Source organism: Ursus americanus, chromosome 28, assembly GCF_024610735.1.
Source record: "Ursus americanus isolate L20-20 chromosome 28, mUrsAme1.1.p, whole genome shotgun sequence".
In the NCBI taxonomy this organism is placed as follows: Eukaryota; Metazoa; Chordata; class Mammalia; order Carnivora; family Ursidae; genus Ursus; species Ursus americanus.
The window spans coordinates 8,413,425-8,439,537 of record NC_142154.1 but is presented as its reverse complement, the minus strand read 5'-3'; the positions used below and the strand labels follow the sequence as shown (position 1 = coordinate 8,439,537).

At 42.6% G+C, this 26,113-nt stretch overlaps 1 protein-coding gene across 1 annotated transcript in view; it reads left to right on the top strand.

Moving 5' to 3' along the window:
• Positions 1 to 26,113, top strand: part of AGBL1 (AGBL carboxypeptidase 1) — a 710,086-nt gene that overhangs the window by 370,534 nt on the left and 313,439 nt on the right. Inside the window, exon 19 of the mRNA XM_045813133.2 lies at positions 12,435 to 12,564. Within this exon, the coding sequence (XP_045669089.2) occupies positions 12,435 to 12,564 (130 nt within the window). The remainder of the gene's footprint in view (positions 1 to 12,434; positions 12,565 to 26,113) is intronic.

Below are 26,113 nucleotides of genomic sequence, written 5' to 3'. Positions count from 1 at the left end.
GGGACAGAGCTAACACTCATGCAGTGGCTTCTCAACAAAACAACCTTATTGAAGAGTCTTGACACAACTTGTAAGACATCACTAATTAGATTTCACTTGCCATCTGCTGCACTATCCTTGTCAGAGACCAGTGAAATGTAAATTTAGAACAGATGACAGAGTGAAAGGAGAAAACAACACCTTCCTGATAATTGTGGTTACCCAATCTGTATCCTGGGAAAAGGAGGGGGCAATAGTATCTAAAGGATTGCTTCTGGTTTTAGTATAAAATGATTGGCATTGAATAAATAAATGTGTTTATTTTATTTCCTTTTTTTTTTTTTTTTTGAGGAGGAGCGAGGAAGGAGGAGAGCAGGTATTACCTTATAGAGGTGAATTTTCCTGTGAAATATAACTTTGACAATTATTCTCTTTAATAGAGAGATGTAAAAGTTATATTAAATATGTTTAAATTGAAGAGTATATCTTAGTTTAAAATACATAGGAGATCAAAGATAATTTTTTTTTCTGATCCATAAGACCTAGCTAGAAGGTTGTTTTGATTTCTCATATTGCTGAGATGACTCCCTGAATAAAATAATGGAACCAGGCTACTAATGATAAATCTGATTTTATTCTGGGTCTTAGTGGAAATCAGCTAAAGTACCCAGTATTTTTGAGGGAACTAGACCATTGAAAAGGATTGAACTTACTTCTTCATCAGTAAAAAGATAAGGATCTGACATTGCAGGGAGGAGCCATTCATACTACATCCATACTCAATCATACTCATTCTGAAAGTTAAATATGCTCAGACCATACAAATATGCTTCCCAGGAATGAGAGATAGGAGAATTCAATCATTTTTTCGTTCATTCATTCATTTACTCATTCTTTTATTCATTCACTGTCTATCGATAAAGTGCCTGCCATGTACCAGCAATTGTTCTTGGTGCTAAGGATACAGTAGTTGAGCAAAAATAGGAAGTTCCATGTCATCATTGGACCTATCTTCTAGTGGGAAGATAGAACAGAAACTCAACCAGAGGCGACTATATACTAGAATGGCAGAAAGTGTTAAACGCAATGAAGAAAATAATGCAAGCGAGACAACGGAGAGTAACAGGGTTAGGTGGGGTAGCGGGGGAAAGATGATCTCCGATAAGATGACATTTATGCACAAATCTGAGAAAAAGCCATGGATATCTAGGAAAAGAGACTATTGGGTAGATGGAACAGTAACCGCAAATGACCTGAAGGTGAAGTGTGCCTGGAGCACAAAGAAAGTAGTGTGGGTTGAGTGAAGTGAGCCCCTGAGCCCCAGGAAAGGAAAACATAGCAAAGATGAGAGTAGGCCTTCTGGGGCGGGTTCCATTCAGTGTGGGTTTGGAAGCCACTGGAGAGTTTGGGGCAGAGAAATCACAAGGGTCTCAGGCTGTGGCATGCAGAATGGACGATGAGGAAGGGGGTTGGTGTGGTCAAAAACAGAAGTGGTTAGGCTTCTGCAGTGGTGCAGGTAAGAGGTGATTGTGGCTGGGGCAGGGTGGTGGCAGTGAAGGTGGTGAGCTGTACTTGGTCTCTACATATTTTGAAGGCAGAGCATGTGAGGTTGGCTGGTGAATGGGGTTAGGGGTGTGAAATAAGGAGGCATTGAAGGTGGGAGGTGAGTAGAAGATATTTGGTTTTGGTTAGAACAACCAAAGAAATGGGGGAGCCAATTGCTAGAATAGAAAGAAGGTAGTCAGTACTCGCTCTTGGTTTATGAAACCTAGTAAGTAGTTCCTCTGCCTTTTTTGACATCCCGGAATTGTGCGTGTGTGCATGTGTGTGTGTGTGTGTGGCAGAGAGAGAGAGAGGGAGGGAGGGAGAATGCAAATGGGCTGCAGAGGAAGTGGATAAGATTGAAGCCAACAAAAAACCTTTCCTGCAAGAAAATGGTATGGAGGGACACCTGGGTGGCTCAGTCAGTTAAGCGTTTACCTTTGGCTCAGGCCATGATCCCAGGATCCTGGGATCGGTTCCATATTGGGCTCCTAGCTCAGTGGGAAGTCTGCTTCTCCCTCTACCTGCTGCTCCCTCCTGCTTGTACTCTCTCTCTCTCTCTCTCATGTTCTCTGTCTGGTAAATCAATCAATCAATCAATCAATCTTAAAAAAAAAAAAAACAAAACGCTATGGGGTATGTCAACAGAGAATGAAGACACCAAATGAGGAAAAAGAAGATACTAGAAGATTGCGTTTTAGGTAAAGTAATTTCCAGACTTCTTCCAGGCCACCTATGTTCAATTTGGTGAAAGACCAGGGTTCAGATTCTTGCTGGTAATATGTGATGAAGGATAGTTACATACACTTGCTGTGCTGTAGTCTCTTCAGGTACGAAATGGAAGCTGTTCTGAGGATGAAGTGATAAACACAACTTTTTTGTCCTCTCATTTTAATTTTCCTCCTATGCTTTACTGAAAGTCTCAAAAAAGGGAAAAAATCCTATATTGATGGTCTAATTTGTCTCTAAGCTTTTCTGTAACAAGTGGTTATGGAGAGTCATGAAATGTAGGGCGTGATGTTAAGGATTGCAGCAGATTCAATAAACATACAAATTAGTTTTTCCTCCAGTGATTTATAACCTAAATATGTAGTTTACTTAAGTGAAAGCTCAGGACAGTTTTTGATGGTGATGCAAACATGAATGCTATGAAACATTGCTCTTAAAAATGCAAACATTTGGGGCGCCTGGGTGGCACAGCGGTTGGGCGTCTGCCTTTAGCTCGGGGCGTGATCCCGGCGATCTGGGATCGAGCCCCACATCAGGCTCCTCCGCTATGAGCCTGCTTCTTCCTCTCCCACTCCCCCTGCTTGTGTTCCCTCTCTCACTGGCTGTCTCTCTCTCTGTCGAATAAATAAATAAAATCTTAAAAAAAATAAAAATAAAAATGCAAACATTTATTGATCACGAATTATGTACTAACCATTTTGCTATGTGTCTTCCATTTTTACGTCACTTAATTCTAAGGAAAAAAAGAAACAAAATCCTAATATTACCCTCAGAGATTGAGAGGCAGGATTATTTCTTTTCTGATATTGAGGAGTCTTACAGTTAGTGAAGTAAGTTATTTGGCCAAATTTACATAGCAAGTGGTAAGAACCAGAGTTGAACACACAGTCTGACTTTGGGGACTAGACTCATAAACTTTTCACCATTTTGTTTTCTTCAGGGATTTCAGGGGTTGGGGAAAGTGCTATGGATTGAAGTAGTCGAATAAAGTCTCATGGAAGGAGCAGGGCTTGGGACGTTCTCTAAAAGAGGGTAGAGTAAGAAACAGAAAGAGAAGAAACTAATCAGATTTCAGACATGGTTCCATGAGCAGCGGAGAGGATCTAATGGGTTGGCGAGCACCAACTGTACGGGAACAACAAGGAAGTCTGGCTTGCCTGTCACCCTGGGTTTTGGTTGGGCGGTAGTAAGAGGTTAAGTTGGATTAGTGAGCTGAGACCAGTTTATAGAAGATCTTGAATGCCAGCCAAAGTGGCTTACATATCCTCTTTTTAGGTAATGGGAAACCATTGGAAGAATTTGGATATCATTTTGGAATTATGTCAAATTGGGAGAGAAACATTATGAGAGATAGGAGAGGAGAAAGCCAGTGGGGAGGCCATGGCTGCAATTCAGGTATGAAGTGCTAAATCTTGGACAATTTTTTGTCTTATGAATCTGCGTTTCAAAAAATACAACTGTAAGGCCCACCTTACACAGATACACAGGCCTCTCCCCTGTGTATCTCCCTCTGTCTTTCTCTTTTCTTTTGAAAGTCTTTTCTAGAATTATGGATTTTTAAAGGAGAAAATCACCTTGGATAGAGATCATGTGTCCTAATCTTTTTTTTTTCTTTAACATGACTGAGCCAAGCAAAATTAAGAAACTTGCCTAAGATCGCATGGTAACAAGTGTCAAAGCCAAGACTAAAATAAATTTGTTTTCTGACTTTCTCTTCAACACTGTAAGTGTTATTATTCCTGTCTCCACTTTCTCTTGCCAGGACTTCAAGGAAAAGGAACTCCAGAGTTCCCAGATAATTCTCTCCATTTCTTTTAACCCAGGATGGTATTGGTGATCCTGTTGTTTTTAGGGAATAAGGTTAATGTTTCTTAGGTACTGAAACCACCTGATTTGTAAGAAATCATGATTTATGAGAAATATATATTTGGTCATTCAGTTAACCAAAACTTGTTTCTCATATGTATTTGGTTTCTGTCCAGAGTTCCTGGCTCCTACAACCCTGAGAATTTCCTATGATAAATATACAAGTATATTTTGTTATGTTAATGAAGGTGACTTCTGGGTCCCACTTGGTGGCAGGGGCTGGTTGCCAAGAGAACCAACCATGTGATTAGAGGGTTAGAACTTGCCCTCTTATTCCCAGACCTCAGTGGAGAGGAGAGAGGGGCTGAAGGCTGAAGCAGCCAATGGCCAATGACTTAGTCAATTATGACTGCAGTGAAGCCTTCATAGAGACCCAAAAGGGTTAACAGAGCCTCCAGGTTGGTAAGCCAGTGGAGACTGGAGAGGGCAGTGCCTTAGAGAGGGCATGGAGGGCATGGAAGCTCCATGCCCTTTCTCTATACCTTACCCTCTGCGTCTCTTCATCTGAGTATTGATTCTTATCCTTTATCATAACCTTAATAAACTGGTAAGCACAAGTGTTTCCCTGAGTTCTGTGAGCCCCTGTAGCAATGAATCAAGCCTAAGGAGGAGGTCCTTGGAATCTCCAGTCTGTAGCTGGTAGGTCAGAAGCACAGGAAAGCCTGGGGCGTGGGGTTGGGGGCAGTCTTGTAGGACTGAACCCTTTACCTGTGGAATCTGATGCTGTCTCTAGGTAGTGTCAGAATTGAGGGGAATTCTCGGATACCTTTCTGGTCTTCTGAGAATTGCTCGGTGTTTTGTCTGGGGGAAACACTCCCACCCCTCCAGGTCAGAATTAGGTCCAGGAACCCATAAAGACCAATCAGAAATAATTTTTTTACATCTGTTACTTTGCCCCAAGAGACTCATCTGGATTTTATTTTACACCAGAGTTAAACACACTGACGTTCTCTGGAGAAAACAGAGAATCATCTTTCTTGCTCCCTCTCCTACTTAGCAGGGAAGGGAGGAGTTGTTACTCCCTGAAGATACCTTTTGGCTTGATGAACTCATGGGGGAGATGTAAATGCATGGTCTGCTTTCTGATCCATAAGGAAAAATGACCTTAATATGAAATAAGTCTCTGAAGCATAGAAAAGGAGAGGAAGTAAAGAGCTCTGAATTCTTTCCACGCGGGAAGAGAAGCATGGGGTATTATTTAATCTCCTGGTCCACTAAAGAACCCTAATTTCTGAGATTCTTTGGGAGGTCTCAGCTATAAAAGTCTTCATCAACTCTTGCATTTAGGAAAAGAGAATGGAACTCCCATGGCAATTTTATATATAAAAAAATATTTTTCTCAGTGTGAATGGTTTTGAGCTTTACATGGAATTTTTTCATCAAAGGTTTCTCCCGAACAGGGAAAGTACAGTGACTTTTAATCCAAAGCAGACAGCAGCGCTACAGAGGCCCCTGCCAAGACAGAGATGATAGGAAAAATCAATATCCCATAATTAAATCTGTTGAATTGACAGTAGGGGGGGGGGGGAGTCACAGTTTTAATTTAGATATTGGCTGCCCAGAGAAGAAATATTCTGACAGCAGTAAAATGAGGAGTAGGGTTTCATGTATTCCTTAGATAATGATGAACAGTTGTCTACCACATGCTGGTCACTGTGCTGTGCTGGTGCTCAGAAATTAACAGAACAAGATGTACCCAATGTCTGCCCCTCGATGATAACCCTAGACTGTACATTCTGAGTAGGGCTTGCCAACTGCTGTATTCCTCGGGAGAAGATTAGTGTCTGACATGTAGTAGATGTTGTGACAATAAATATTTGATGAATTAATGAATACCTTTTTATACTATACTTTTGTCTTTTGAATATAACTTTATACCTTACCCTGACTTGTGAAGGAGGCAGCGTCCATCAGTCCTCATTTGCTTGATGGTCTTTGTCAGAAAATGAGTGTTAAAATTTTTGTTCAAAGGATTTTTTTTTCTTTTTTAACATGAGGGAGATAATCATTCGTTCTTGGCTTTTAAAATTTTTTCTTTTGTAATTTCCCATTCTGACAGCTTTTGGCAAAGATTATTAATGGCGTTAAAAATCTCAGAAATTAAAGATATCCTTCTTACTCCCGTCTGTTAAGTAATGTGATGTGGTCCAAAAGGCCAGCCAGTCGTAACAGGTGAATTCCAGTGATCGTTGGCTGGCTGGTCTCAGAACCGCTGGCCAAGGCTAAGGTCTTACTATGGACTTGAATGTGTTTGGCAAATTCTTTCCAGATCGTTGTCGGTATCAAGACATAGCTTTAGAAACCTCATCCTTAGTATTAACTGTTTCAGTAAGAGTGATACCTATTTTTATTGAATCAGTTGTATATGGGATCAAATGCTGTGTAGAAATGTGAATTAACTGGTTATCTATTCTTGATTTTGACAAGTGATATTGTGGGGCTCACTCTATTTGCCAAGTTGGCCCACCCCTTAATTCTGGTCTGATTTCCTTAAAAAAATTTTTTTGTTTTAAAGATTATCGATTTATTTAGAAAGTGCTCTCATGTACATGCGCACTGAGCAGGAGGAGGGGCAGAGGGAGAGGGGGAGAGAGAATCTCAAGCAGACTCCGCGGAGTGGAAATCATGACCTGAGCTGAAATCAAGAGTCGGACGCTTAACCAATTGAGCCACTCAGGCACCCCTAATCTGGTCTGATTTCAACTGAACTTGTCCTTACCTTGTTATCTTTTGAATTGTTCCATTGGGTGTTTGAGTGGTATTATGAGATCAGATTTGTCAGAATAAGCTAGAGAAAACACCTCTTCATTTTAATTCTGTATTCATTTTCAAATGAAAGCATGCAAGAGACTAATACAATAGCAGGGAAAATGGGGTGGGGGGGTAGGTGTATCCAGGCTTTTGGGACTGGTGCTGCTCCAGGTGAGATGCTGGAGGTCCTAAATAGCACGCGTTCCAGGTTCCTGAAATTGTGGGCAATACAGTCCTTTGTATAAAGTACATGATTTCCTCGTAAGTGTTAATTTTCTTTCTTTCCTCAAGGTAGAGTAGAAAACACTGCTTCTCTCCTTACATGTGCATACAGATTTCCTGGGGGTTTGTTAAAATGCTGACTCTGGGGTGGGACCCAAATTTCTGCATCTCTAACAAGTTCCCAGGTTGGCGACCGTCCTTTGAGAAACAAGGGCATAAAGACCAATTGGTTTAGATTTGGGCTGACCTAGGTCCAAGTGTCAATTCTGTGTGACTTAACGAAGGAGTTGACATTTGAAACCAGGTCTGTTCATCTGGTCCATCTTTTAAGGGCTTCTTTTCAAGTTTTCCTATACCTGGGCTCTGGGATGGTCAGTCCTTTAGTGACACCTTGCTGGATGTTGGAGGTGTTGAGGCACACCTGGGTTTGGTCTCTTCTGTTCCCTTGCTCTCTAGATCGTTGACTCTGAGCATTTTGCAGGACAAAAGAGTACCCTGACCGTGCTAACCTGTCCTCGGCCCCCCGATCATCTGTAGCTTTACAGCAACTGTGTTCTTCAGATAAAGTTGCCGTTGCTTTTCCCTTTTTCTCTATCCAAGCAGTGTTTATTTAGAAAGCTCTGGGTGCAGTGTCTGGCTGATAGTGCCCCATGCTGTTCTGTCTTATTCCTGAAGCTTCTGTGCATCTCTTTACCTTTATAAAAATTCTCCTGCTGCACCCATGCTGCCTCCTGTTACTAGGATGTGCAGTGAATGGTGAAGATGTTCGCTAAATCTCAAACACACAGCTTCTCTTTAGACCTCCGAGCTGGCTCTGCTGGGGGGCATGGAGGTGATCAAGTCAGGCATCATTCATTCGGTCTGATGGGCCGCATCTCTCCATTTATCAGTCGTGGACGGATGGGGGGTTTTTGAATCATTTTATTGTCTGACCGAAGCATGATAGATTCTCTTTTAGGAAGTGACTCGCTTTTCCTCCTTCTCTCTCTGACTTGTGGTCCTTTCTTTGTTTTAGGGGTCCTGGTAGCTCAGGGTCTGCTTGTCAAGATCCTAGTTACATTGCTTGTTTCCCAGTCTCCGGCCAGGGTAATCCCTGTTCTTAGCAGATACAAAAATAAGCAATTAATGTTAAAAGAATGAATTCTAGTGACATCATTTCCCTTTCGGTTGTTTGGCTGTTGAGACCATCCTTCATCCTGGGTACCGTGCTCCTCCTCAGTGGCCTCTTAGGACTGGCTCTACTGATTCGCTGTTTGATAGCTTCAGCTGAGATGCTTTGGTTTGACCATGTTTTCAGGAAATCGGAGGCCTTTTTTTGTATTTCTTTTTTCTCCCCCAAGGGAAGATACATATTCTACCAAAACGCACAGGTGTAAGACTTCCTGGACACAGGGTGCTAATGCCTGAAAAGAGCAGGCACATCGTATGTACGTAAAGCAGTCAGTGGTAAAAATAGGCAGACTGGTGGAAAGGTACACGTCCCACCTAAAATGTCCAAAGTCAGTGTGAAATGGCAAATTTTGGTCCGCATCCTACCTTGGAAACTCCCTTTAGAATTTGAGATCTAGCTTTAGGGGGACCAACTGCTCTGGTTTACCAGGAACTGAGGGGTTCCCTGGGAGGTAGGATTTTCAGGGCCAAAACCTGCAACATTCCTGGACAAACCAGATGGTTGGTCACCCAAGATGTAGCGTATTTAGTGCCTATAAGCATTGTCTTAAACTAGACTGAAGTTAAACTAAAGCTTTAAAAACAGGGAACACTAGTTGGATCAAATAGCTTCACCTATTAAAACCAAAAAGAAGTGTTTGTTTGTTTTTTTCCCTCTGTAAGTTTGCAGTTTTCAATGGAGAAAAAAGTAGCAATGCTCACTATTTTATTCTTATAAGCAAAGCAGGACTTTAAACTCTATTTGAGGAATGACCCCTTTTCAGAAATTAGAGGAACTGAATTTATTGCCAGCCAGTCATAGCTGTCCATCTGCTAATTCTCTCCACATAGAGGGAGCAGCTGTCATTTCAGAAATGCTACAGTAGATAATAAGATTGGGTACGTTTCATCTTCAAATGCTTAAAACAAATCTCTGGGAAGAACAGCAGCAGTTTCTCTGACTGCATGAATCTCTGATATTATTAACACAAAATGCCAAATGGATTTGGAGATTGGAAGCAAATGGATTTGCTTTAAAAGGAAAAGCACTCAAGTTACGTGTAGTACATATTGTGATAATCTGCAATTGCATAGATATAGGGACCGCCGTAGCAATAGGCAGACACAGAGATACTCTCTAAATCATAGCCACGCAGAGAGCCCTGAATACAAATACCAGCTTATGGGCTTCCAAATCCACACAACCTATGGCTACAAAGGGAATGTATCACTGTCTCCAACCCTGCAAAACAAAGTTTACCTGAAACTAACGGCTTCCTTCAGTTTCATGTGGGTCGGATTTCACCAAATCCATGTAATTAGGTAATTGTAGGTGCCCACACCAGCCCCCTCTGCACTCTTTAACAGCCCACAGTCCAGTTAGCAATTTACATTGTTATTCCCTCATATTTTTTTCTTAGATGAATTCTTTTTTTTTTTTTTTCTTTTTTCTTTTTCCCAGTCTCATTGCTTCCACCTTTAAGTCTGCCCAGGTGAACTGGTAATCGAAACTGACCGCAGCCTCTTGTTTGGGGTTCCTAGCCAAGATTATCCTTTCTGATCAACCTGTATATAGCTCCTTCATTATTCTTTATAATGAAAAAAAAGTTAGGATGAGGTGAGGAAGCAATGAACATAGCCCAAGTGGCATCCCTGAGCACTATAGATAGGGATGAAAATGTAAATTCAGATATAGATGGGGATGTGCACATGAATATAGATATGGACGTGACATAGAGACACGGGTAGAGATAGAGTTATATAGATATTTCTGCATGGAGATATCATTTCATTTGATCCTCCACATAATTTGGGGAAGTAGGTTACATATATGTGTGTACTTTTTGCCTAGGGGAATGTTGACTCTCAAACAGAATCCCAAATCCCATATTTGGCGACAGGGCTGAGAGTTAGGAGTGGTCTTCTTAACCCAAACCCAGGGCTTATTCTGATTGCAGCACAAACCTTACTTTTTCTATTTTTGGAACTTGCAATCTAGAATGATAGTTTTGCTATGTGGTGACCTATGAACTTTTCCCCATGTAGACATTGTCCCTGCACTTGGTCTCCACGGAACACATGAAAAGAGAGAGTTGACATGGAATTGATGGCTCCTGGACACGTATATTGCTTGCATTTTCATTTATACAAATGGAAATGCTTTTAAGGGGTCTTGACTGATTTCATCACTTTGGATGTTACCAAGAAAAAGAAAATCCCCAGTGTTGATGAGAAACCAGGTCAAGGCACGGAGAGTCACAGAGCAGTTAGTATCCCGAGGCTCAGGGATGTTGTGCCTGAGAGTACCTTGATTTGAGAAAAGAAATTCATTTAAACCCAGCAAATATGCTCAGGAGCAAGTCTGGGATGCCTGCTTCTTTCTGTTGCTATCACTACTAACGATCTCCTTTATGTTTTACCTCCATCCCTGGTCCCAGGCAGAACAGATAAACCCTATTGCTAGATGCCTTTGCTATTAAAAAGTGGAAGGGAGGGAAAAAAAATAGCAAGAAAAGAACAAAAAAGTCAGAGAAGAAGATGAAAAAAACCTACCATTTCTGAAGTCAAAATATTTTAATGGTGAGATCGGGATAAATGATTAATCTAAAGATTTTTGGTTTCCAGTGAGCTGTAAGAGGAGGCTGACACAAGCAGCAGGAAACTAATATTTAAAGATAATTTCAGAAACACGAAGATGAGAAAGTGGTGAAAGAAGGAGGCTGAACCTTTTTCCTTCCACCTCCAAGATTTATTGAAAATAGTGATTTAAGAAACACACACACACAAACGTATCTGATTCTATATTTAAATGCTAGTGCATTTTTATTCATTCCAAATTATTTATTGAACACCGATTTTGACAGTTACTATATTGGGGTTTTGGTGGTAACAAAGCACCGTTCCGGCCCCCAGGAGGCTCACAGTCCAAGGAAAGAGATGTAAAAATAACTAAATAACAGTAAAACCCCACCCAAAATGGTTTTATGAGAACTCTGATTAAGGGGATCTCTGGAAGCTTTTGCAACAAATATAGGAGCAGAATGGAATGGCCTGGGGATCGGGAAAAGTTTCCCTGAAAGTTGCATAATTGGCAAGGGATGGAGCTGTGGGGAGTCCTGGCAACGGGACAACAGACACAGTTGCTCAGAGAGATCTGTGACCTCTTTGAGGGAGCTGGGGTACAAAGGACAAGGGCCACGGGAGATGTGGGCTGGGCATGGGGGAAGGTTGATGGGGATGCTGGGCTGCTTCCCCTCAATTCGTGGCATCTCTCTTGTTCGCTCTCTTGAGTAAATAGCATCGGAGCAGGCCTGCTGGGGGCCTCCCCTGAACATGGGCTGGCTGCACTTGGTCATCTCCGAGCGTCTCTGTTTTGGATGACCTTACCTGACAGCTCAGCGTCTCGGCTTCCCTCCGAATCGCAGGCAGCGCTCCCATGACCAGCTGCGTCAACTTTGTAAAGTAACTTGATACTTGCAGATGTGAATATCTCCATTTCCCAAATGAGGGGATGGATGACTCTCAGGTCATTTCTCAGTACCAGTATTCCATGCTGATGTCTTTGAAGAAGATACTCTAGCTCTCTGGGTAAATGTCAAGTGTTCTGTGTCATCTGTATGGACAGGGAGGAAGCACAGTGGTAGGAGGAAGAGCCTTATATTTTCTCAGAGGCAAACAGATCGGGACGTAAAGCCTAGCTCTTAGTTATGTGATCTTGGGCTATTTATGTAATCAGTTTAAGCTTCAGTCTCTTCGCTGGGATGGAATATTATCCACCTGGCAGAGTTATTGGGCCAGCTAGAAATAGTGTATATAACACACCCAGCGTGACAGTTTGAGCTCAACTTAATTATTTGTAGAATTGAAGGTCCCAGAGCCCAGAGAAATGTATCGAATTCGTTCTCTGTGGATGCATGTAAGGGGGAACTACATTTCCCAAACTTCATCTGAAAACTGTGATAACCCAGTATCAAGTCAAATATGGCTTCCAGTTCTTTTTGGGGCCGTGAATAATCACAACACTTTGGGGACTGAAATGACAGATCTGCAGCTTTCTGGACATCTGCAATGGATGCCAATTGGGCAGAAGTCAGAAGGACGTGGGATTCATTAGTCTGTTTGTCTTGTCGAGCTTTATTTTCTCAAGTTATTTTCTTCCCGACGAGTATTTATTTGCTCCTTGTTTGTTCCTGCAGCCACCGATGCTCACTGAAAGGGGAGGATTTGAACAGACAGTGGCTCTCCCCCAGTGCTCATCTCCAGCCAACAATCTACCATGCCAAAGGACTCCTGTACTACCTGGGCAGTGCTGGCCGAAGTCCCAGGGTGAGTCATTTCCTCCTGCCTCCACACTCTTGGCTGGTTCCTTCCATCTTTAATGAGGCAGCTTACTTTTTGTCAAGGAAAGAAACGCAGATACAAGCCAAAGACCTATGTACGACAGGCTTTAATGGGGGGTGTATTCATTTCCTAGGATTGCCATAACAAAGTACCACCGACTGAGTAGCTTAAAATTACAGAAATGCATTCTCTCACTTTTCTGGAAGCTGGACATCTGAGATCAAGGTGTCAGCAAGCCATGATGTCTCCAAGGGATCTAGGAAAAACCCTTCATTGCCTGTTCCTGGCTTCTGCTGATGGCCGGGAGTCCCGAGTATCCCTTGGCTTGTGGCAGCGAATCTTCTCTCTGCCTCTATCTTCACATGGCTGTCCTGTGTGTGTGTGTGTGTGTGTGTGTGTGTCTGTCTGTCTGTCTGTGTACAGATTTCCCTCTTCTCCTAAGGACAGCAGTCATTGGATTAGGGTGACCTAGTTAGGGCCCACCATAATGAGTATGGCCTCATCTTAACTTGATTTCCTCTTCAAAGACCTGTCTCCAAATAAGGTCACATTCACAGGAACTGAGGATTAGAGCTTCGACATATTTTTATTTTTCGGAGGGGGGAGACACGATTTAAGGCACAATAGGGGAAAACCATTGGTTCAAAATCCCTTTAGTAAAAACTGTGCAAAAATTTCATTTTATCCCATTTTCTGCCTCTTCATTTTTCTGGTTTTTAAGTTATTGGTCAAAAAAGAATATGTATATATCTGTTAAGTAGTGATTGGAAGAAATGCTTCAGATGTTCATATTCACGCTCAAGTAATACTTGCTCAGTTCCAAAGAGGATTCTGGCCCCGTTCCAAGTGCTTTTATGTGTAGGCTTTAGCAACTGTACCACTGAGGGAAAACAGATGACAGACAGTCCGGCCCCCGACTTACGGATGCTTCCACTGGTGATTTTTTTTTACTTTACTATGGTGTGAAGGTGATTCACATTCCGTAGGAACCGTACTTCAAATTTTGAATTTCAATCTTTTCCCAGGCAAGAGACGTGTGGTTCGATCCTCTCTTGGGATGCTGGGCAGTGGTAGCAGTCCACAGCTCGCAGCCAGCCAAACAATCAGGAGGATAAACAACCCATACACGTACCACGATTCTGGTCCCATACAGTCATTCTGTTCTTCAATTTCAGTATAGTAGTCAATAAATTACATGCGATATTCAGCACTTTATTATAAAATAGGCCTTGTAGTAGATGATTTCACCCAGCTGTACCCTGATGTAAGTGTTCTGAGCATGTGTAGGGCAGGTGAGGCTAAGCTATGATGTTTGGCAGGGTAGGTGTATTAAATACATTTTCAATGTGTGATATTTTCAATTTATGATGGATTTAACAGGACGTAATCTCATCATCAATTGATAAAGGTCTGTATTTGAAACCAGACGCCTAAGCTCAAGATAAGGAAGGAAGCAATGGTAGCCAAGTTAACTGTATAAACGCAATCATTTATTGACTACAAACTGTGAACATACTCTCTGCAAAAGTATGGAGGGGCATATGTCCAAATTTAGGGTCCTTGCCTAACCTAAGGAACTTAAAATAGTGTGGAGAAGCCCACAGATGGCCCAAACAATCACCTCTACCATTAACCACTGTTCGAACATATATTATGTGATAAAAACAGTGGCACATTCAGTGACTATTGAAATATTAGATGAATACCTAATAGAGAATCTTATTGTAATCCTAAAAAGATTAATGGGTCCAGTGATTTCCCTGAGGTCTTTGGGAGGTATATGGCAGAGTTGGCATTCAGTTCTGACTTGTTTTCCACCCTGAAACCCAATCTATCTTGATCACTTACTCTTTGAGAGAGGGTATTGTGGTCCCCAAGACTATCCTCTGGTTCGCTGATTCCCTAGGACAAGCAGAACTCAGAATAGCTGTTGTGATTCTAATTATAGTTTACTGTAGTGTAGGGATACGGATTAAAATCAGCAAAAGTAAAGGGTGCATAGGGCAGAATCCAGGAGGGACAGTGTAGGTTTCCAGGATCTGCTCCCAGTGGAGCTGTATGGAAGGTGCTTAATTCAGCAGTGATGTGTGATAACATGGAGAGTATTGTCAACCAGGGAAGCTCGTCTGAGCTTTGATGTCCAGGGTTTTTATTGGGGCTCAGTTATAATTATGGTGCCCCACATGGCTGATCTTCATTACTCAGTCTCTAGCCCCTTGAGAGGTCAAACTGACACTTAATGGCCCAAGACTTCCACCATTGATCACATGGTCAACATCAACCATCTGGCATGACCCAAGGCCCCGGGTAAAGAAAGACAGTCTTATCTAGCAGACTATTCCAAGGGTGTGCGGGTAATCACCCAGGAGCCAACCAAGAGCCAGACCTTTCTTTGGAATGTGCAAGGTTTGAGTCAATACTTTACTGCAAAGGGAACAAAGAATGTCCTTTTGCCCTTAAGAGTCTTTGTTCCACACAGGTCAAGTGTGCAATATTTTCATGCTAATCTCCACTACCCTCATCTAAGGAAACACTGTAATCTACACTATCTACCCTCTAGAAGCAAATTCATGGCCTGTATGGGAGAGCCCCGATCTTACAGTCAAAGCCTGGAAAGATTGTGCTCTCTGAGAAAAGAAGCCTTAGCCTCTGTGAGAAGAGAGACTTACAGGGAAAGAGGTCCTTACCTGATATACGTTTAAATATACATGCATTCGACCCATAACAAACAGGATTCTTCTCTCCTCTGACAACCTCTAATTGAAGAGCAGAACATTTATTTTAAAGCATGACAGGTGAATGCCTTGTTTAAAAAAATATAAATAAACATTAATTAACTGTAAACATGACAGCTACAGACTTGTTTCCTGCTGGGAGCATCTGAGAGGTGGGTGAGAAACAGCTGAGTACTAAATGCTACTCACAGTGTTACAAAACTCTCTAATGGGCTCAGCATCACCTCTTAGTTCCCTGTGAGGCTGTATTTAACTAGCCACCTGCTGACAGTAGAAGTGATGCCACTCTTTCTGTACCCAGGCCTGTCCTGGACACAGAAGCTTTCCATGGTGTTCAGATCGACTCTTGGGCTGCACGGTTACAGATGAACTGTGACTTTGTCCAACCTCTAGATCTTAGGAAAATATTTACTGAAGCATCAGGAAGCTACTTTCTGGTGGCTAGGAGATGTGACCTGTTCTAGATGGTAGTCAGGCATTTGTCTATTAGTGAGTAGAACAATAGGAACTCCCAGAACCAATGAGAATGTGAGACAGTGAGAGATAGCAGTATCCCGATACTGCTGGGGGTTGCTAAAGACTAGACAGATCATTCAGTTTGTAGGCAATATGGCAGTATTTACATCCCGTTTCATCCATCCATCCATCCACCCATCCACTCATTCATCCACTCATCCACTCACTCATCCATCCATTCATCCACCCATCCATCCACCTATCCACTCATCCATCCACCCACCCATCTACCTATCCATCTACCCATCCATCCATCCATCCATCCATCCATCCATCCATCCATCCATCCATCTGCTCATTCATCCACCCATCCACCCATCCACCCACCCATCCATCCACCCATCCAGCCATTCATCCACCCATCCATCTGGGCAGTCATCCACGTGTCCGTTCTTCTACGCCAAGTGTGTATAATCACTGGAAAGGAAAAAGATGGTCCTTTTGGGAAGAGTCTGTAGTTTACTTTGTTAGAAAGTGTAGTCAGGTCTGCAAAGAAACAAGGAGTACAAAATGGTAAAAACTGCAGCAAAAGTTCATATGAGTTGTTGTAGGAACACGAAAAAGGGGTTGGGTCATCTTCCCTCAAGGTTATGGAAAAACTGGAGAGGAGAAATGCCATTTGAGCTGCACTTGAAGGATTAATAAGAGTTTTGCTTGGTTTTTATTACAGTAAAGTAGAGAAAAATATTCTTTCCTCAGAGGGTCTACAGGCCTGCCTGTGATTTCTTAGATCTTCTGCCTTGTGAAACTGATGTTCTGGCAAGTTTTCTGTAGTTGGGGTGATTGCAAGAGGCAAAGGAAGGGAAGCTTCTTATTAACTGCTGGCATAAATTCATTTGATATGACACTGACATTACAGTCTCTTTGCCATTTTCTTGAGCCCTGATTTTCTGTCTCTAATTTATGTGAGGGTCAGGAAATCTGTTCCAGATGCTGGATCCAAAACCCAGAAACATAGTCAATACTGCTATACTCATACATTGGACTGCTATTCAGGATAGTATATTGCTGTCATGAACCACTGATATATGCAATAACGGATGAATTCCAGAAGCATGCTGAGTGACATAGGCTAGACACTAGAGAGTACACACTCTATGTTTCTACTTATGTAAAATTCAAGATCAAGGAATCAGAACGGTGGTTGCCTCTAGAAAGGGATTCAATAATAGGGGCCAGGAGGGAACTTTTGAGGTTAGTAGAAATGTTCTGTATCTCGATTAAAGAGTCACTTACACCAAAACCCATTGACTAATAACTCATTCGAGGTCTGTGCATGTCACTATAGGTACATATTTACCTAAATACAGAAAATTAAAGATAAACAAATCAAAGCATAGTCACAGGGCTTTGAAATACAACTAGGAGACAAAGGGACCTGCCCAAAATGACACTGACCAGCATACAGGCATTCAGTTCAAGCCATGGCAGAGCACACAGCAGAGTTGAAAGGCTGTAGAAGAAAGATCTATTTATGAGTCAGAAGGGTCTAGCCAGAGAAAAGGCATGCAAGCAGAGAAGCCCAAAGAACAGACAGGCTCCACCACTATCAGCTAGTAGGAGGCACTGAATCTGTTCCTCCTTGGGGAGCTCCGCACAAGGACCAGGAGGTGTGGGCACAGCTAAGAGGGGTGGAGAGAGCTCTCAGGCTCCCGCAGGCTCCCAGGAAGCTAGGCCAACAGCCTCTTTTAGGCTGCTGTGTTGCAGCTGGCCTGGCCCCTGTGCCCCTACGAAGAATCTGGGCTTTGGAATTAGGAGAAGTATCGATTCTCATCCTCTTGGCTCTCACTATAGGAGTGCGTGCTGGTAAAGGGATTTCAGTGCTCTTTGAAGAGCTCATTGATTTCTATTTACAACTTATACAAACTAGGCCGCCTTCTGCTAAGGGACAGGGTGGGCATATTTTGGTTTTATCTTTCTCTGGGGCCCAGTGGAACAGAATTTTTAGCTACTTAAATGATTTTCCTAGTCTTATTCTGTCCCTCCAGCATATATTTTTGGTTAATGAGCTTCTTTTAAGAGACACAAAAGGAGAAAGCAGAAAGGGATGGCATGTCTCTTCCTAAAACCCTGTCCCCAAGGCCTCAAGATACACTATACACACTATCTCCACTTTATGCCTCAGAAGTGGCAGAAGGACAAGTGTTATTTTTTGCTCATTTTCATTGATTCATGCTAAGGTTCTGCATCTAGAATTCCCCTTTCATGTGTCAGGATATGGTAGGGAAAAAAATCCTGCTTTCATAGTCATGGGGTGGGGACAGAGTGTTCTTGGAGGTCCCGGGTGAAAACAATTTAAATTTGATTCCATATTCTTTTATTTAAAATTGTTCCCACTCTATCAGAATACGGATTAAACAGTGCTTCTCTAAATACCAGAAAACTTGTTTTATAGGTATTTTTATAGACACAAGTACTCCACATTTAAGTGAATTGCTAAAGTTTCTTGAATAAATTTATGTTGAAAAGCAGAGAATTTTTCCTCTTTCTCCCTTGCTAGTACCTCTAATGTATCTTTTGTGTGTATCACAGGGGTGGAAATCTGGGGTTTTCTACATTCCACAGGGAGGGCCAGTCGGATTTTTTCAAAGCAGTTTGAGCCAATTCCCTATTTTTCATTTTTTTTTTTTTTTTTTGTGAGGCAGAGCAAAGCTAGGAGGTGGTGTGGAGGGGAACGTTAGGCGGGTAGTTGCCTAAATCGATGTGACAGTGCCTCTGCCCCCAGCCAGTGGAATGGGGAGGAGGCAAGAAACATGTGGAGACAGGACCAGATGGGCTAATTTTGTCATAGGACTCTTGTCTGGGAGGGAGGGCCACAGGTAAAAACAGGCGAGATGAAGACACAGGACACTTGTTCTTCTCCTGTTCAGTACGTATGCTTGAGGAGGACTGGTGAGTGGAGCAAGGCAGCACTGATCGTGGCCAATGGCACTGGACATAGACCTCCAAGTCTAGTCCCAGAAAGTGGGGATTGCGAGCCGTAAAGCACAGTCCAGCCCCGGGGGCAAGACAACCGACAGCCCTTAAGATAAGAATGCTAATCAGGAAACTCAGCAAGCCTTCTTACATGGAGCAGGTAAACATGGCGGGGGGTCAGCATTTACACCCCACCCTCTGGGTTTATCCAGACAACCTAGACATCTGCCATGGGTCAAAAAGATTAGTCTAGGCCCCGTCTTTTGGGGAAGACGCAGGTCCCAATAACGCATCTAGCCCTATTGGGAGTGGCGCACAAAACAGGTAGTTGAATGCTTCTACCTTGAGAGCCTCAGAACCTGTAACTGAGTGAGACAGATGGCAGGGGCCTCACCCAGGCTGACAGATCACTGGGACTGTGTCCCAACGTGGCATCCAGGCTGGCGCTTCTCTCCCTCCCCCCTCTAAAAGTGGGGGAAGGGAGCAGTTCGAACTCCTGAGGAACCTGCTGAGAACTCACTGCACGGATGTCCTCTCAGGTACTCAGCTCACTGCTCACAGAGGGCCAGCCAGCCAGAGACAGGGAGTAAAAATTAGCCAAGGTGAGAGCTCAGGGTAAGCCCGGTAGCTCCATCTGCGTTTTGCTAATTGACAATCTTGTTACAGTGCTCTTCATCACTGGTACGTCCAGTGATTTAAAATATTTTATTGTGGAAAACCTTTGGAGCCAGACTGATCAGAGTCTGAAGTAAAACATTGCTTTTTAATGGGTGGCCATGGGCAAGTGTTTAACCTCCTTTAAACTTAGCAGAAGCAGAACTTCGTCTGAAAATGTGGATGGTAGCCCCTTGCAGGAGTTTGATACCGAGTGTGGATGTGTGTAAAGTCTCCACAGTGTGACTGGCACCTGTCAGGCTGTCTAGTAAATAGCAGGAATCAAACTTACCATGACTTACCAGAAGACTGCCACGTCCCAAACAGAGCCACATGTTTGTACATTTTGTGTTGATTTTCATGGGTACTTTCAGTGTAATTAAACTCTCTTGGAAAGAAGGACGTTGTAATACGTAACAGCAGGATGTCAGAAAACCTCCTCCAGCATTTTATAATAATAAAGGTCCCACTCTGGGCAGTCTCATCTGAGTTACTGAAGCTTCTGGTGAGTTTAATGTGAAGTAATCACCCCATGCTAGCCACTGGAGGGGGCCCACCTGATTTGTAAGTAAAGGCTGCTTTGTCTAAGGCTATGTTGGAACTTTAGCCTATAATGGCCCAATTTAAGCAAAAGTCTCTTCTTTTAGGAAAGGGAATGGAGTGTAAAATCCCCTCTCAGGTAGTTGTAGGAGGAAATTCTGCCCAGCCCCCTGTGGTTCGCCTCCACCATGATTGGATTTTCCTATCACTCAGATGAAATGCTAAGAAGAGAGCATGACTATCGGTAAAAGGTCTGGAAAATTTGGTCTTGCAAACGGGCTCTTGGAGGACAATCGAATATGCCACCAATATCATTTCCCTCATAAAGATGTTGGTGCCACTCAGGAGCTTGGGCTGAATGCCGCCCACAAAATATTGTGCGCACGTTGGAAACTCCAGGGCTTTAGTGAGCCTTGCTTGGTTTAATTGGAAGCGTTGCTGTTTTGGGTTTCCATCACATGCTCCGGAATGTGCCTTCTCACGGTTCAGCCCCACCTTCATTTTCCTGTGGCAGTGGCATAAATAATGCAGAGGTCTCACTGCTGGGAAGCAGGAACAAGACCCAGATGTCAGGAATGGAAAACACAGCAGCTTAAAGCTGGCAGAGCAGAGCAGCAAACACAGTCAGGGATAGGTGAGCTGTAGGGAGCCGGGGAATGGCTGGGGGGGGGGGCGTGCATTTGAGATGGGGGTTAACCTCTTGCATAAGGGGCCCAATTAGCTTATGGAGGAACAGGAATGGTGCCAAGGAATGGAGGCAAAAGGTGGGGAAGGCATGTGAGGTTCATAGTAATGTGGCCCTGAACAATCTCTTTGTTGAGCAAGAAATGATGGAACTCACGTTTGCATGAATTAAATTAACCTTGCAATTTAGCCCAGACAAGAATTCATTGGCAAAGGTACTAGGGAGATGCAGAAGAGCCTGATTTTGAAATCGTAATCCAATCAACACCATATACTTTGTCAATGAAGAAAGCGAGATGCAGGGGAGTCAGTTTAGCCCAAGGCAAGCAAGTTCAAAACCAACCACTCCAGCTCCAGCAAAACACAACTTAATGAAATGAAACCTCCAAATCTTCATCTCTGCCTATATTCCTTGCCTTGGGGAAAAGCACGATCATATTGCCTGTTCACTTAATCCAGAAATCTAGGGACTATCCCTAACCTCTTCCTCACTTGGCCCCTGGATCCATTTTGTCTCCAGCTCCTGTAGATTGTACTTCCTTCCGCTCTCACCCAACATCATTTCTCTCCAGACTTAAGCTTCCTTAAGCGCCATACTTCCTCTGCATAGCTAGGCCCTTGTCATCTCTTGGGGCCTGGTGTCCGTCCCTCCAGTCCACTCTTCGCACTCCTCTCCTGGTGACCTGACCGTGCTTCTCCTCTTTGTGCAAACCCTTGAATGTTCCTTCACCACATTCAGGAGAAATGTCCAAACATCCCAGAGTGGTGTGCAAGGGTATCACTGATCTGCCTGTTGCCCACTTACAGACCCTAAGGTCTATTCTCCTTTCCTTTCACTCTGCATTCTTATTCTGAATGCTTGCAATTCCTTGGATTCACTGTGCTTTCTTCCTCATTCCCTTGGCTTGGATAGCTCTCAGTAGGATAACTTAGGAAGCCCCCCCCTCGAGAATCCTAGGACCGCTACATCACGCACCCTCAAGTGTACCATTCATTTGGAGTGCTGTGTGAACAATGCCCCTGAACCCCCTTATTTGGGTTCCCAGAGATCCTGTACTTACCACTACTTCCATCCTCTTCTCAGTGCAATACGATTTCCTGTTTACTCATGGGATCATCCCAATAAAACAGCTTCTGGAAGAGGCACTACAGAAATTTAAAAGGTGTTTTGACACACGGATTCTGGGTTAGAACATACTGGGGTACAATATTTACTCACAAACTTGTATGATGGTAGTAGAAACTTGGGCTTGCCTGGACAAGCCACATTACTTATTTTATCTGAAATTCCGTTTTCTCGGCTGCAAAATGGGGATAATGGTAGCACCTGCCTCATCATGAGATAATCTGTATTGTTTTTAGCTCATTATCTGAAGCACCATCAGTTTTCAGTAAAGTAACTGTTGTTTTATTAAGGACAGTGCCATATTACATTAAAATTTTAATTTCTCCTGCCACAAAGCAGGCATCCAGTAAATATTTGCTGAATCAATCCATGAATGAGCACGACAGGGCCATGGATATTAGAGTGCCATCACTGGGCATGCTTCCTACCCACCTGGCACAGAATTTTACTGAAAGGAAGCATGAGCATTACATCTTCCCATAGGAAAGAAAAAGCTCCCTCAACAGAAATAACTTGGTAATTTGTCTTGTAATTGCCCCCTATAATTTAGAGAAATACATGTTTCTTCTAATTAACAAGCATTTATTTTTAGGGATGTCATTGGGCAAAAAACAGGACTATGTCGGCACCTCCTCTATTTTGAATCTCCAGAGACCACTAGAAGTCCCAGGGCTAAGCAGTGTTCATTCCCACAAATGACTAGGTCTATACTCTATCATTGACCTCAGCTTCCAGAGTCTGTAAGGATCAGAAAAAAAGAACTCTTTTCTTCGGTTGAATTCAGCATTTAAGGAGCGCCTGTCACCACGAAGGCAAAGCTTCTGGCTTTATTGAGAAATCTGTTGCTAAGACACAGCTTTAATTTGTTTGCACACTTTTCTTAAGAATGGTGGGTGTTTAATTCACAGAGAGACACTGAGGTGTAAGAGATAAAGGTTGGTGGCAAATTCATGATGGTCGAGGATTAAACCTCCAACAATTCTATTGGTTCCTTTAGGCGAGAGACTTCCAAAGCATGGGCTTAGGTCCAAGGTGTCAGCATCACCAAGAACTTGCTAGAAATGCAAATTCCTGGGGCCTACCCCAGACTTACTTGAATCGCAGAATTGCTGGTGAGTGGTTTACAATCCGTACTTTGGCAAGTCTTCCAGGCTATTCTAACACTCAATAACATGTGAGATCCACTGCTGTAAAGTCTTGACAGGAGCAGAGTGGTTTTCAACCCTGGCTGCACATTAGAATCACCTGGAAAACTTAAAAATATCCCACAGCTCTGGTATCACTGCAGACCAATTAAATAAAAATTTCTGGAGGTGGGCTTCAGGCATCAATATCTTTATAATCTCCTCAGGAGATTTTAGTGCAGAGACAGGATGGAGAGACACTGGCCTAGGGGCTATATTTGTTGGAAATAACAGAGCCTTGCTCAATGTAACACAAGTAGTAAGATGGAGAGTTTTGAAGAAAAGTCCTATAATCTACTAGGAATGGAACGTACCAGAAGCCCGGGCCATTCTTCTTCCCATCTCTCATGTTTCTCTTTCTACCCCCACATTTTCTGTTTTCTGCTTTTCTCTGCGCATTTGCTTGATTACCCGACTCTTTAGGGAACAGCTTACTCTGCTCATTCACTGTTTCTGTGCTTTCATTCTGTGTCTTGTGTGGGGTTCGACTTGTCATTGGACCAACTCCCTCCTCCCAAATCTGCTTATCATTTCAGCTCCGGCACCCGCAGCTCAGTGATAATCTAGAAGCTGAGAAGATCTATTTTCTCATAAGACTTCAACCTGAAACAAGAATAAAGGATTCCACATTTTTAAAAAAAGTTTTTTCTTGTTTTATTGGAGAGAAAAATATACTTAAGAAATACTTTTCTGCTAACAGGGAATTTACAATGTAATTTCAAGATTTCGCCCCCTGCCCCCCCCCAAATGTAGTAGTAGCTGTTTATTATTATTGGTAATTAGGAGAAAGAGAGGGAGGACAGGAAGGGGAACATACAGAACAATTTCGAGTCTATTAGTCCTTAAAACCCTCATCTCATACGTACTTGGTCTGTCCAAATCCTGCCCTCTGGCTCCCGATCAAGTCAGCCCTCCTTGTTCTGCAACGAGCTTGTTTCCAGAAAATCAGTCCTCATGCCACCGATTCTTCCTTACTCCCATGGCCCACCAACAAAGCAACATGGTTTCTCAGCTCTAACCTGCCATCAGTCTTTCTCTCCTTCTATCATGACTGGGCAGACCATTAACTCACTTGTCCCTTTAGTTTTCTTTGACATGTGTGTTTGTTCATGGCTTCATTCATGCACCCTGAGGGTCCTGGGCCGCCTCCCTGCTGTCAGCAGCTTCCTATTCATTCAGTGAACTTCAGGGCTTTATCACACACCAAAAATCATCATCTAGTCTAACTTGTCAACCAACAACATCATTGATAGCCATTCATCTGGCTTCTGCTGAAACATTTCCAGAGAACGGAAGTTTTTAAAAGTGTGACACAGCATATCAACATAGCTGTGACCATAGAGAGTTATTTCTTGCCAGCAATAGCTAGTCAACCACTGTTGAATTTAATATAAAGCTGGAATCTATGTCCACATTATCCTTCCTTTTGCCTTCCCGTGCTTTCTGAGATGATAGCAAGTACATTTATTCATGTTCCAACTGGGTAAATTTGGAAATTTGTGGGTCTCCTATCAAGACCCCTTTGAGCCTTCTTTACTTCTGGGATAAACATCTCCAGTATCTTTAGCTGTCCTTTGTTTACAAACATTCCCATTTCTCTTGGCTTTCTGGTTCCTCTTTACTGAGGTATCCTAGCTTTTTCTAAAATGCCACACTCAGAAATGAGAAGCACTATATTAGATATAAATTGGCCAGTATGAGGTACATTGGGCAGATTGTTCTCCTAATATATGGCCACTTTACTTCTCCAGAAGCGATTTATGATTAGATTAATTTTGACATATGTGGCCTCCGATTTATTCTGAGCAAATTGCCGTCTAAAACCTCTGGATCTCTCATTCAAAATCTACTTCTTAGCTAAATATATCTATCCTTTTCTTGGGCCACTGTTCGAATCTAATTGTAGGACATTATATTTATTCCAATTTAAGTGTTTCTATTTTTGCTAATTCTGTTCTTTTTGCCACTTACAATTTCCACTCTTACTTGTTTACTCTGCTATCAGTTACTGTCAATTCTGCATCATTATTAAAGTTGACAAACACCTTTGGTTACCTACACTGTGTCCTTAACTTAATATGCAAAGGCTACATTTCTAGAGACTAAGGAACCAATGTGAGGAAATATCTCTTTAAAATATTAGGGTTGCTGTCTCTTTTGAAACACACAGTGTGTAGGTATCGTCTGTTAATTTTAAGTACACAGATCACAACTGTGCAGCTGATAAACTGTCACGAAATGCACACACCATGTAACCACCAAACAAATCAAGAAAAAGAGCATGACCAGCAATCCAGAGACATCAGACAATAATACCCAGCTCCCCAAAATAAACCCTGCCTTGATTTCTACCACCATATTAGTTTTGCCTCTTTCTGAACATCCTATAAAAGAAATCCTTGATTATGATCCCAGGCCCCTGGGATCAAGCCTCTCATCAGGCTCCCTGATGAGTGGGGAGCCTGCTTCTCCCTCTGCCTCTGCCCCTCCCCCTGCTCCTGCTCCCTCTACACCCTCCTCTCAAATAAATGAAATCTAAAAAAAAAAAAAAAAAAAATCCTTGAATGTACCCTTTTGTGTCTAGCTTGCTTTTTTATTGTCAGTGTCCAACAGTATTCTGTTGAATGATTTTACCACAATTAATCCATTACACTGTTTACAGTTTTAAGCTAGTAAAAATAGTGCTGCTATGTACCTTCTTGATATCTTCTGGTGCTCAGTGTATGCATTTCTGCTGGGAGGTTTCTAGACTATCTGCATATTCAGCTTTAGAAGACATTCCCAAATTGTTTTCCAAAGGAGTGTTACCAATTTATTGTCCACAAACTGGATTGAAGGGTTCTGCTTCTTCCGTGTCGTGGTCACCACTTGGCCTTGTCTGTCTTCATGATGTCCGCATCCTAATAACCTCTTAGATACAGTGCATCTCATTGTGGTATGCAAATTACATTTTCTTGATATTAATGAGGTTGAGTACACTTTCATTTGCCTTATAGCTATTTGGACATTCTGTTTTGTGAAATGTCAGTTGATTTTTTCCCATTAAGAAAAAAATGGATCGTCTCTCTTTTCCTTGTTGAAGTACAGAAATATATAGGTGTGTACAAACACACACACACACACACACACAGAGACACACACACATATATATGTATTACAAATAGGTCTTTTCACTCTTT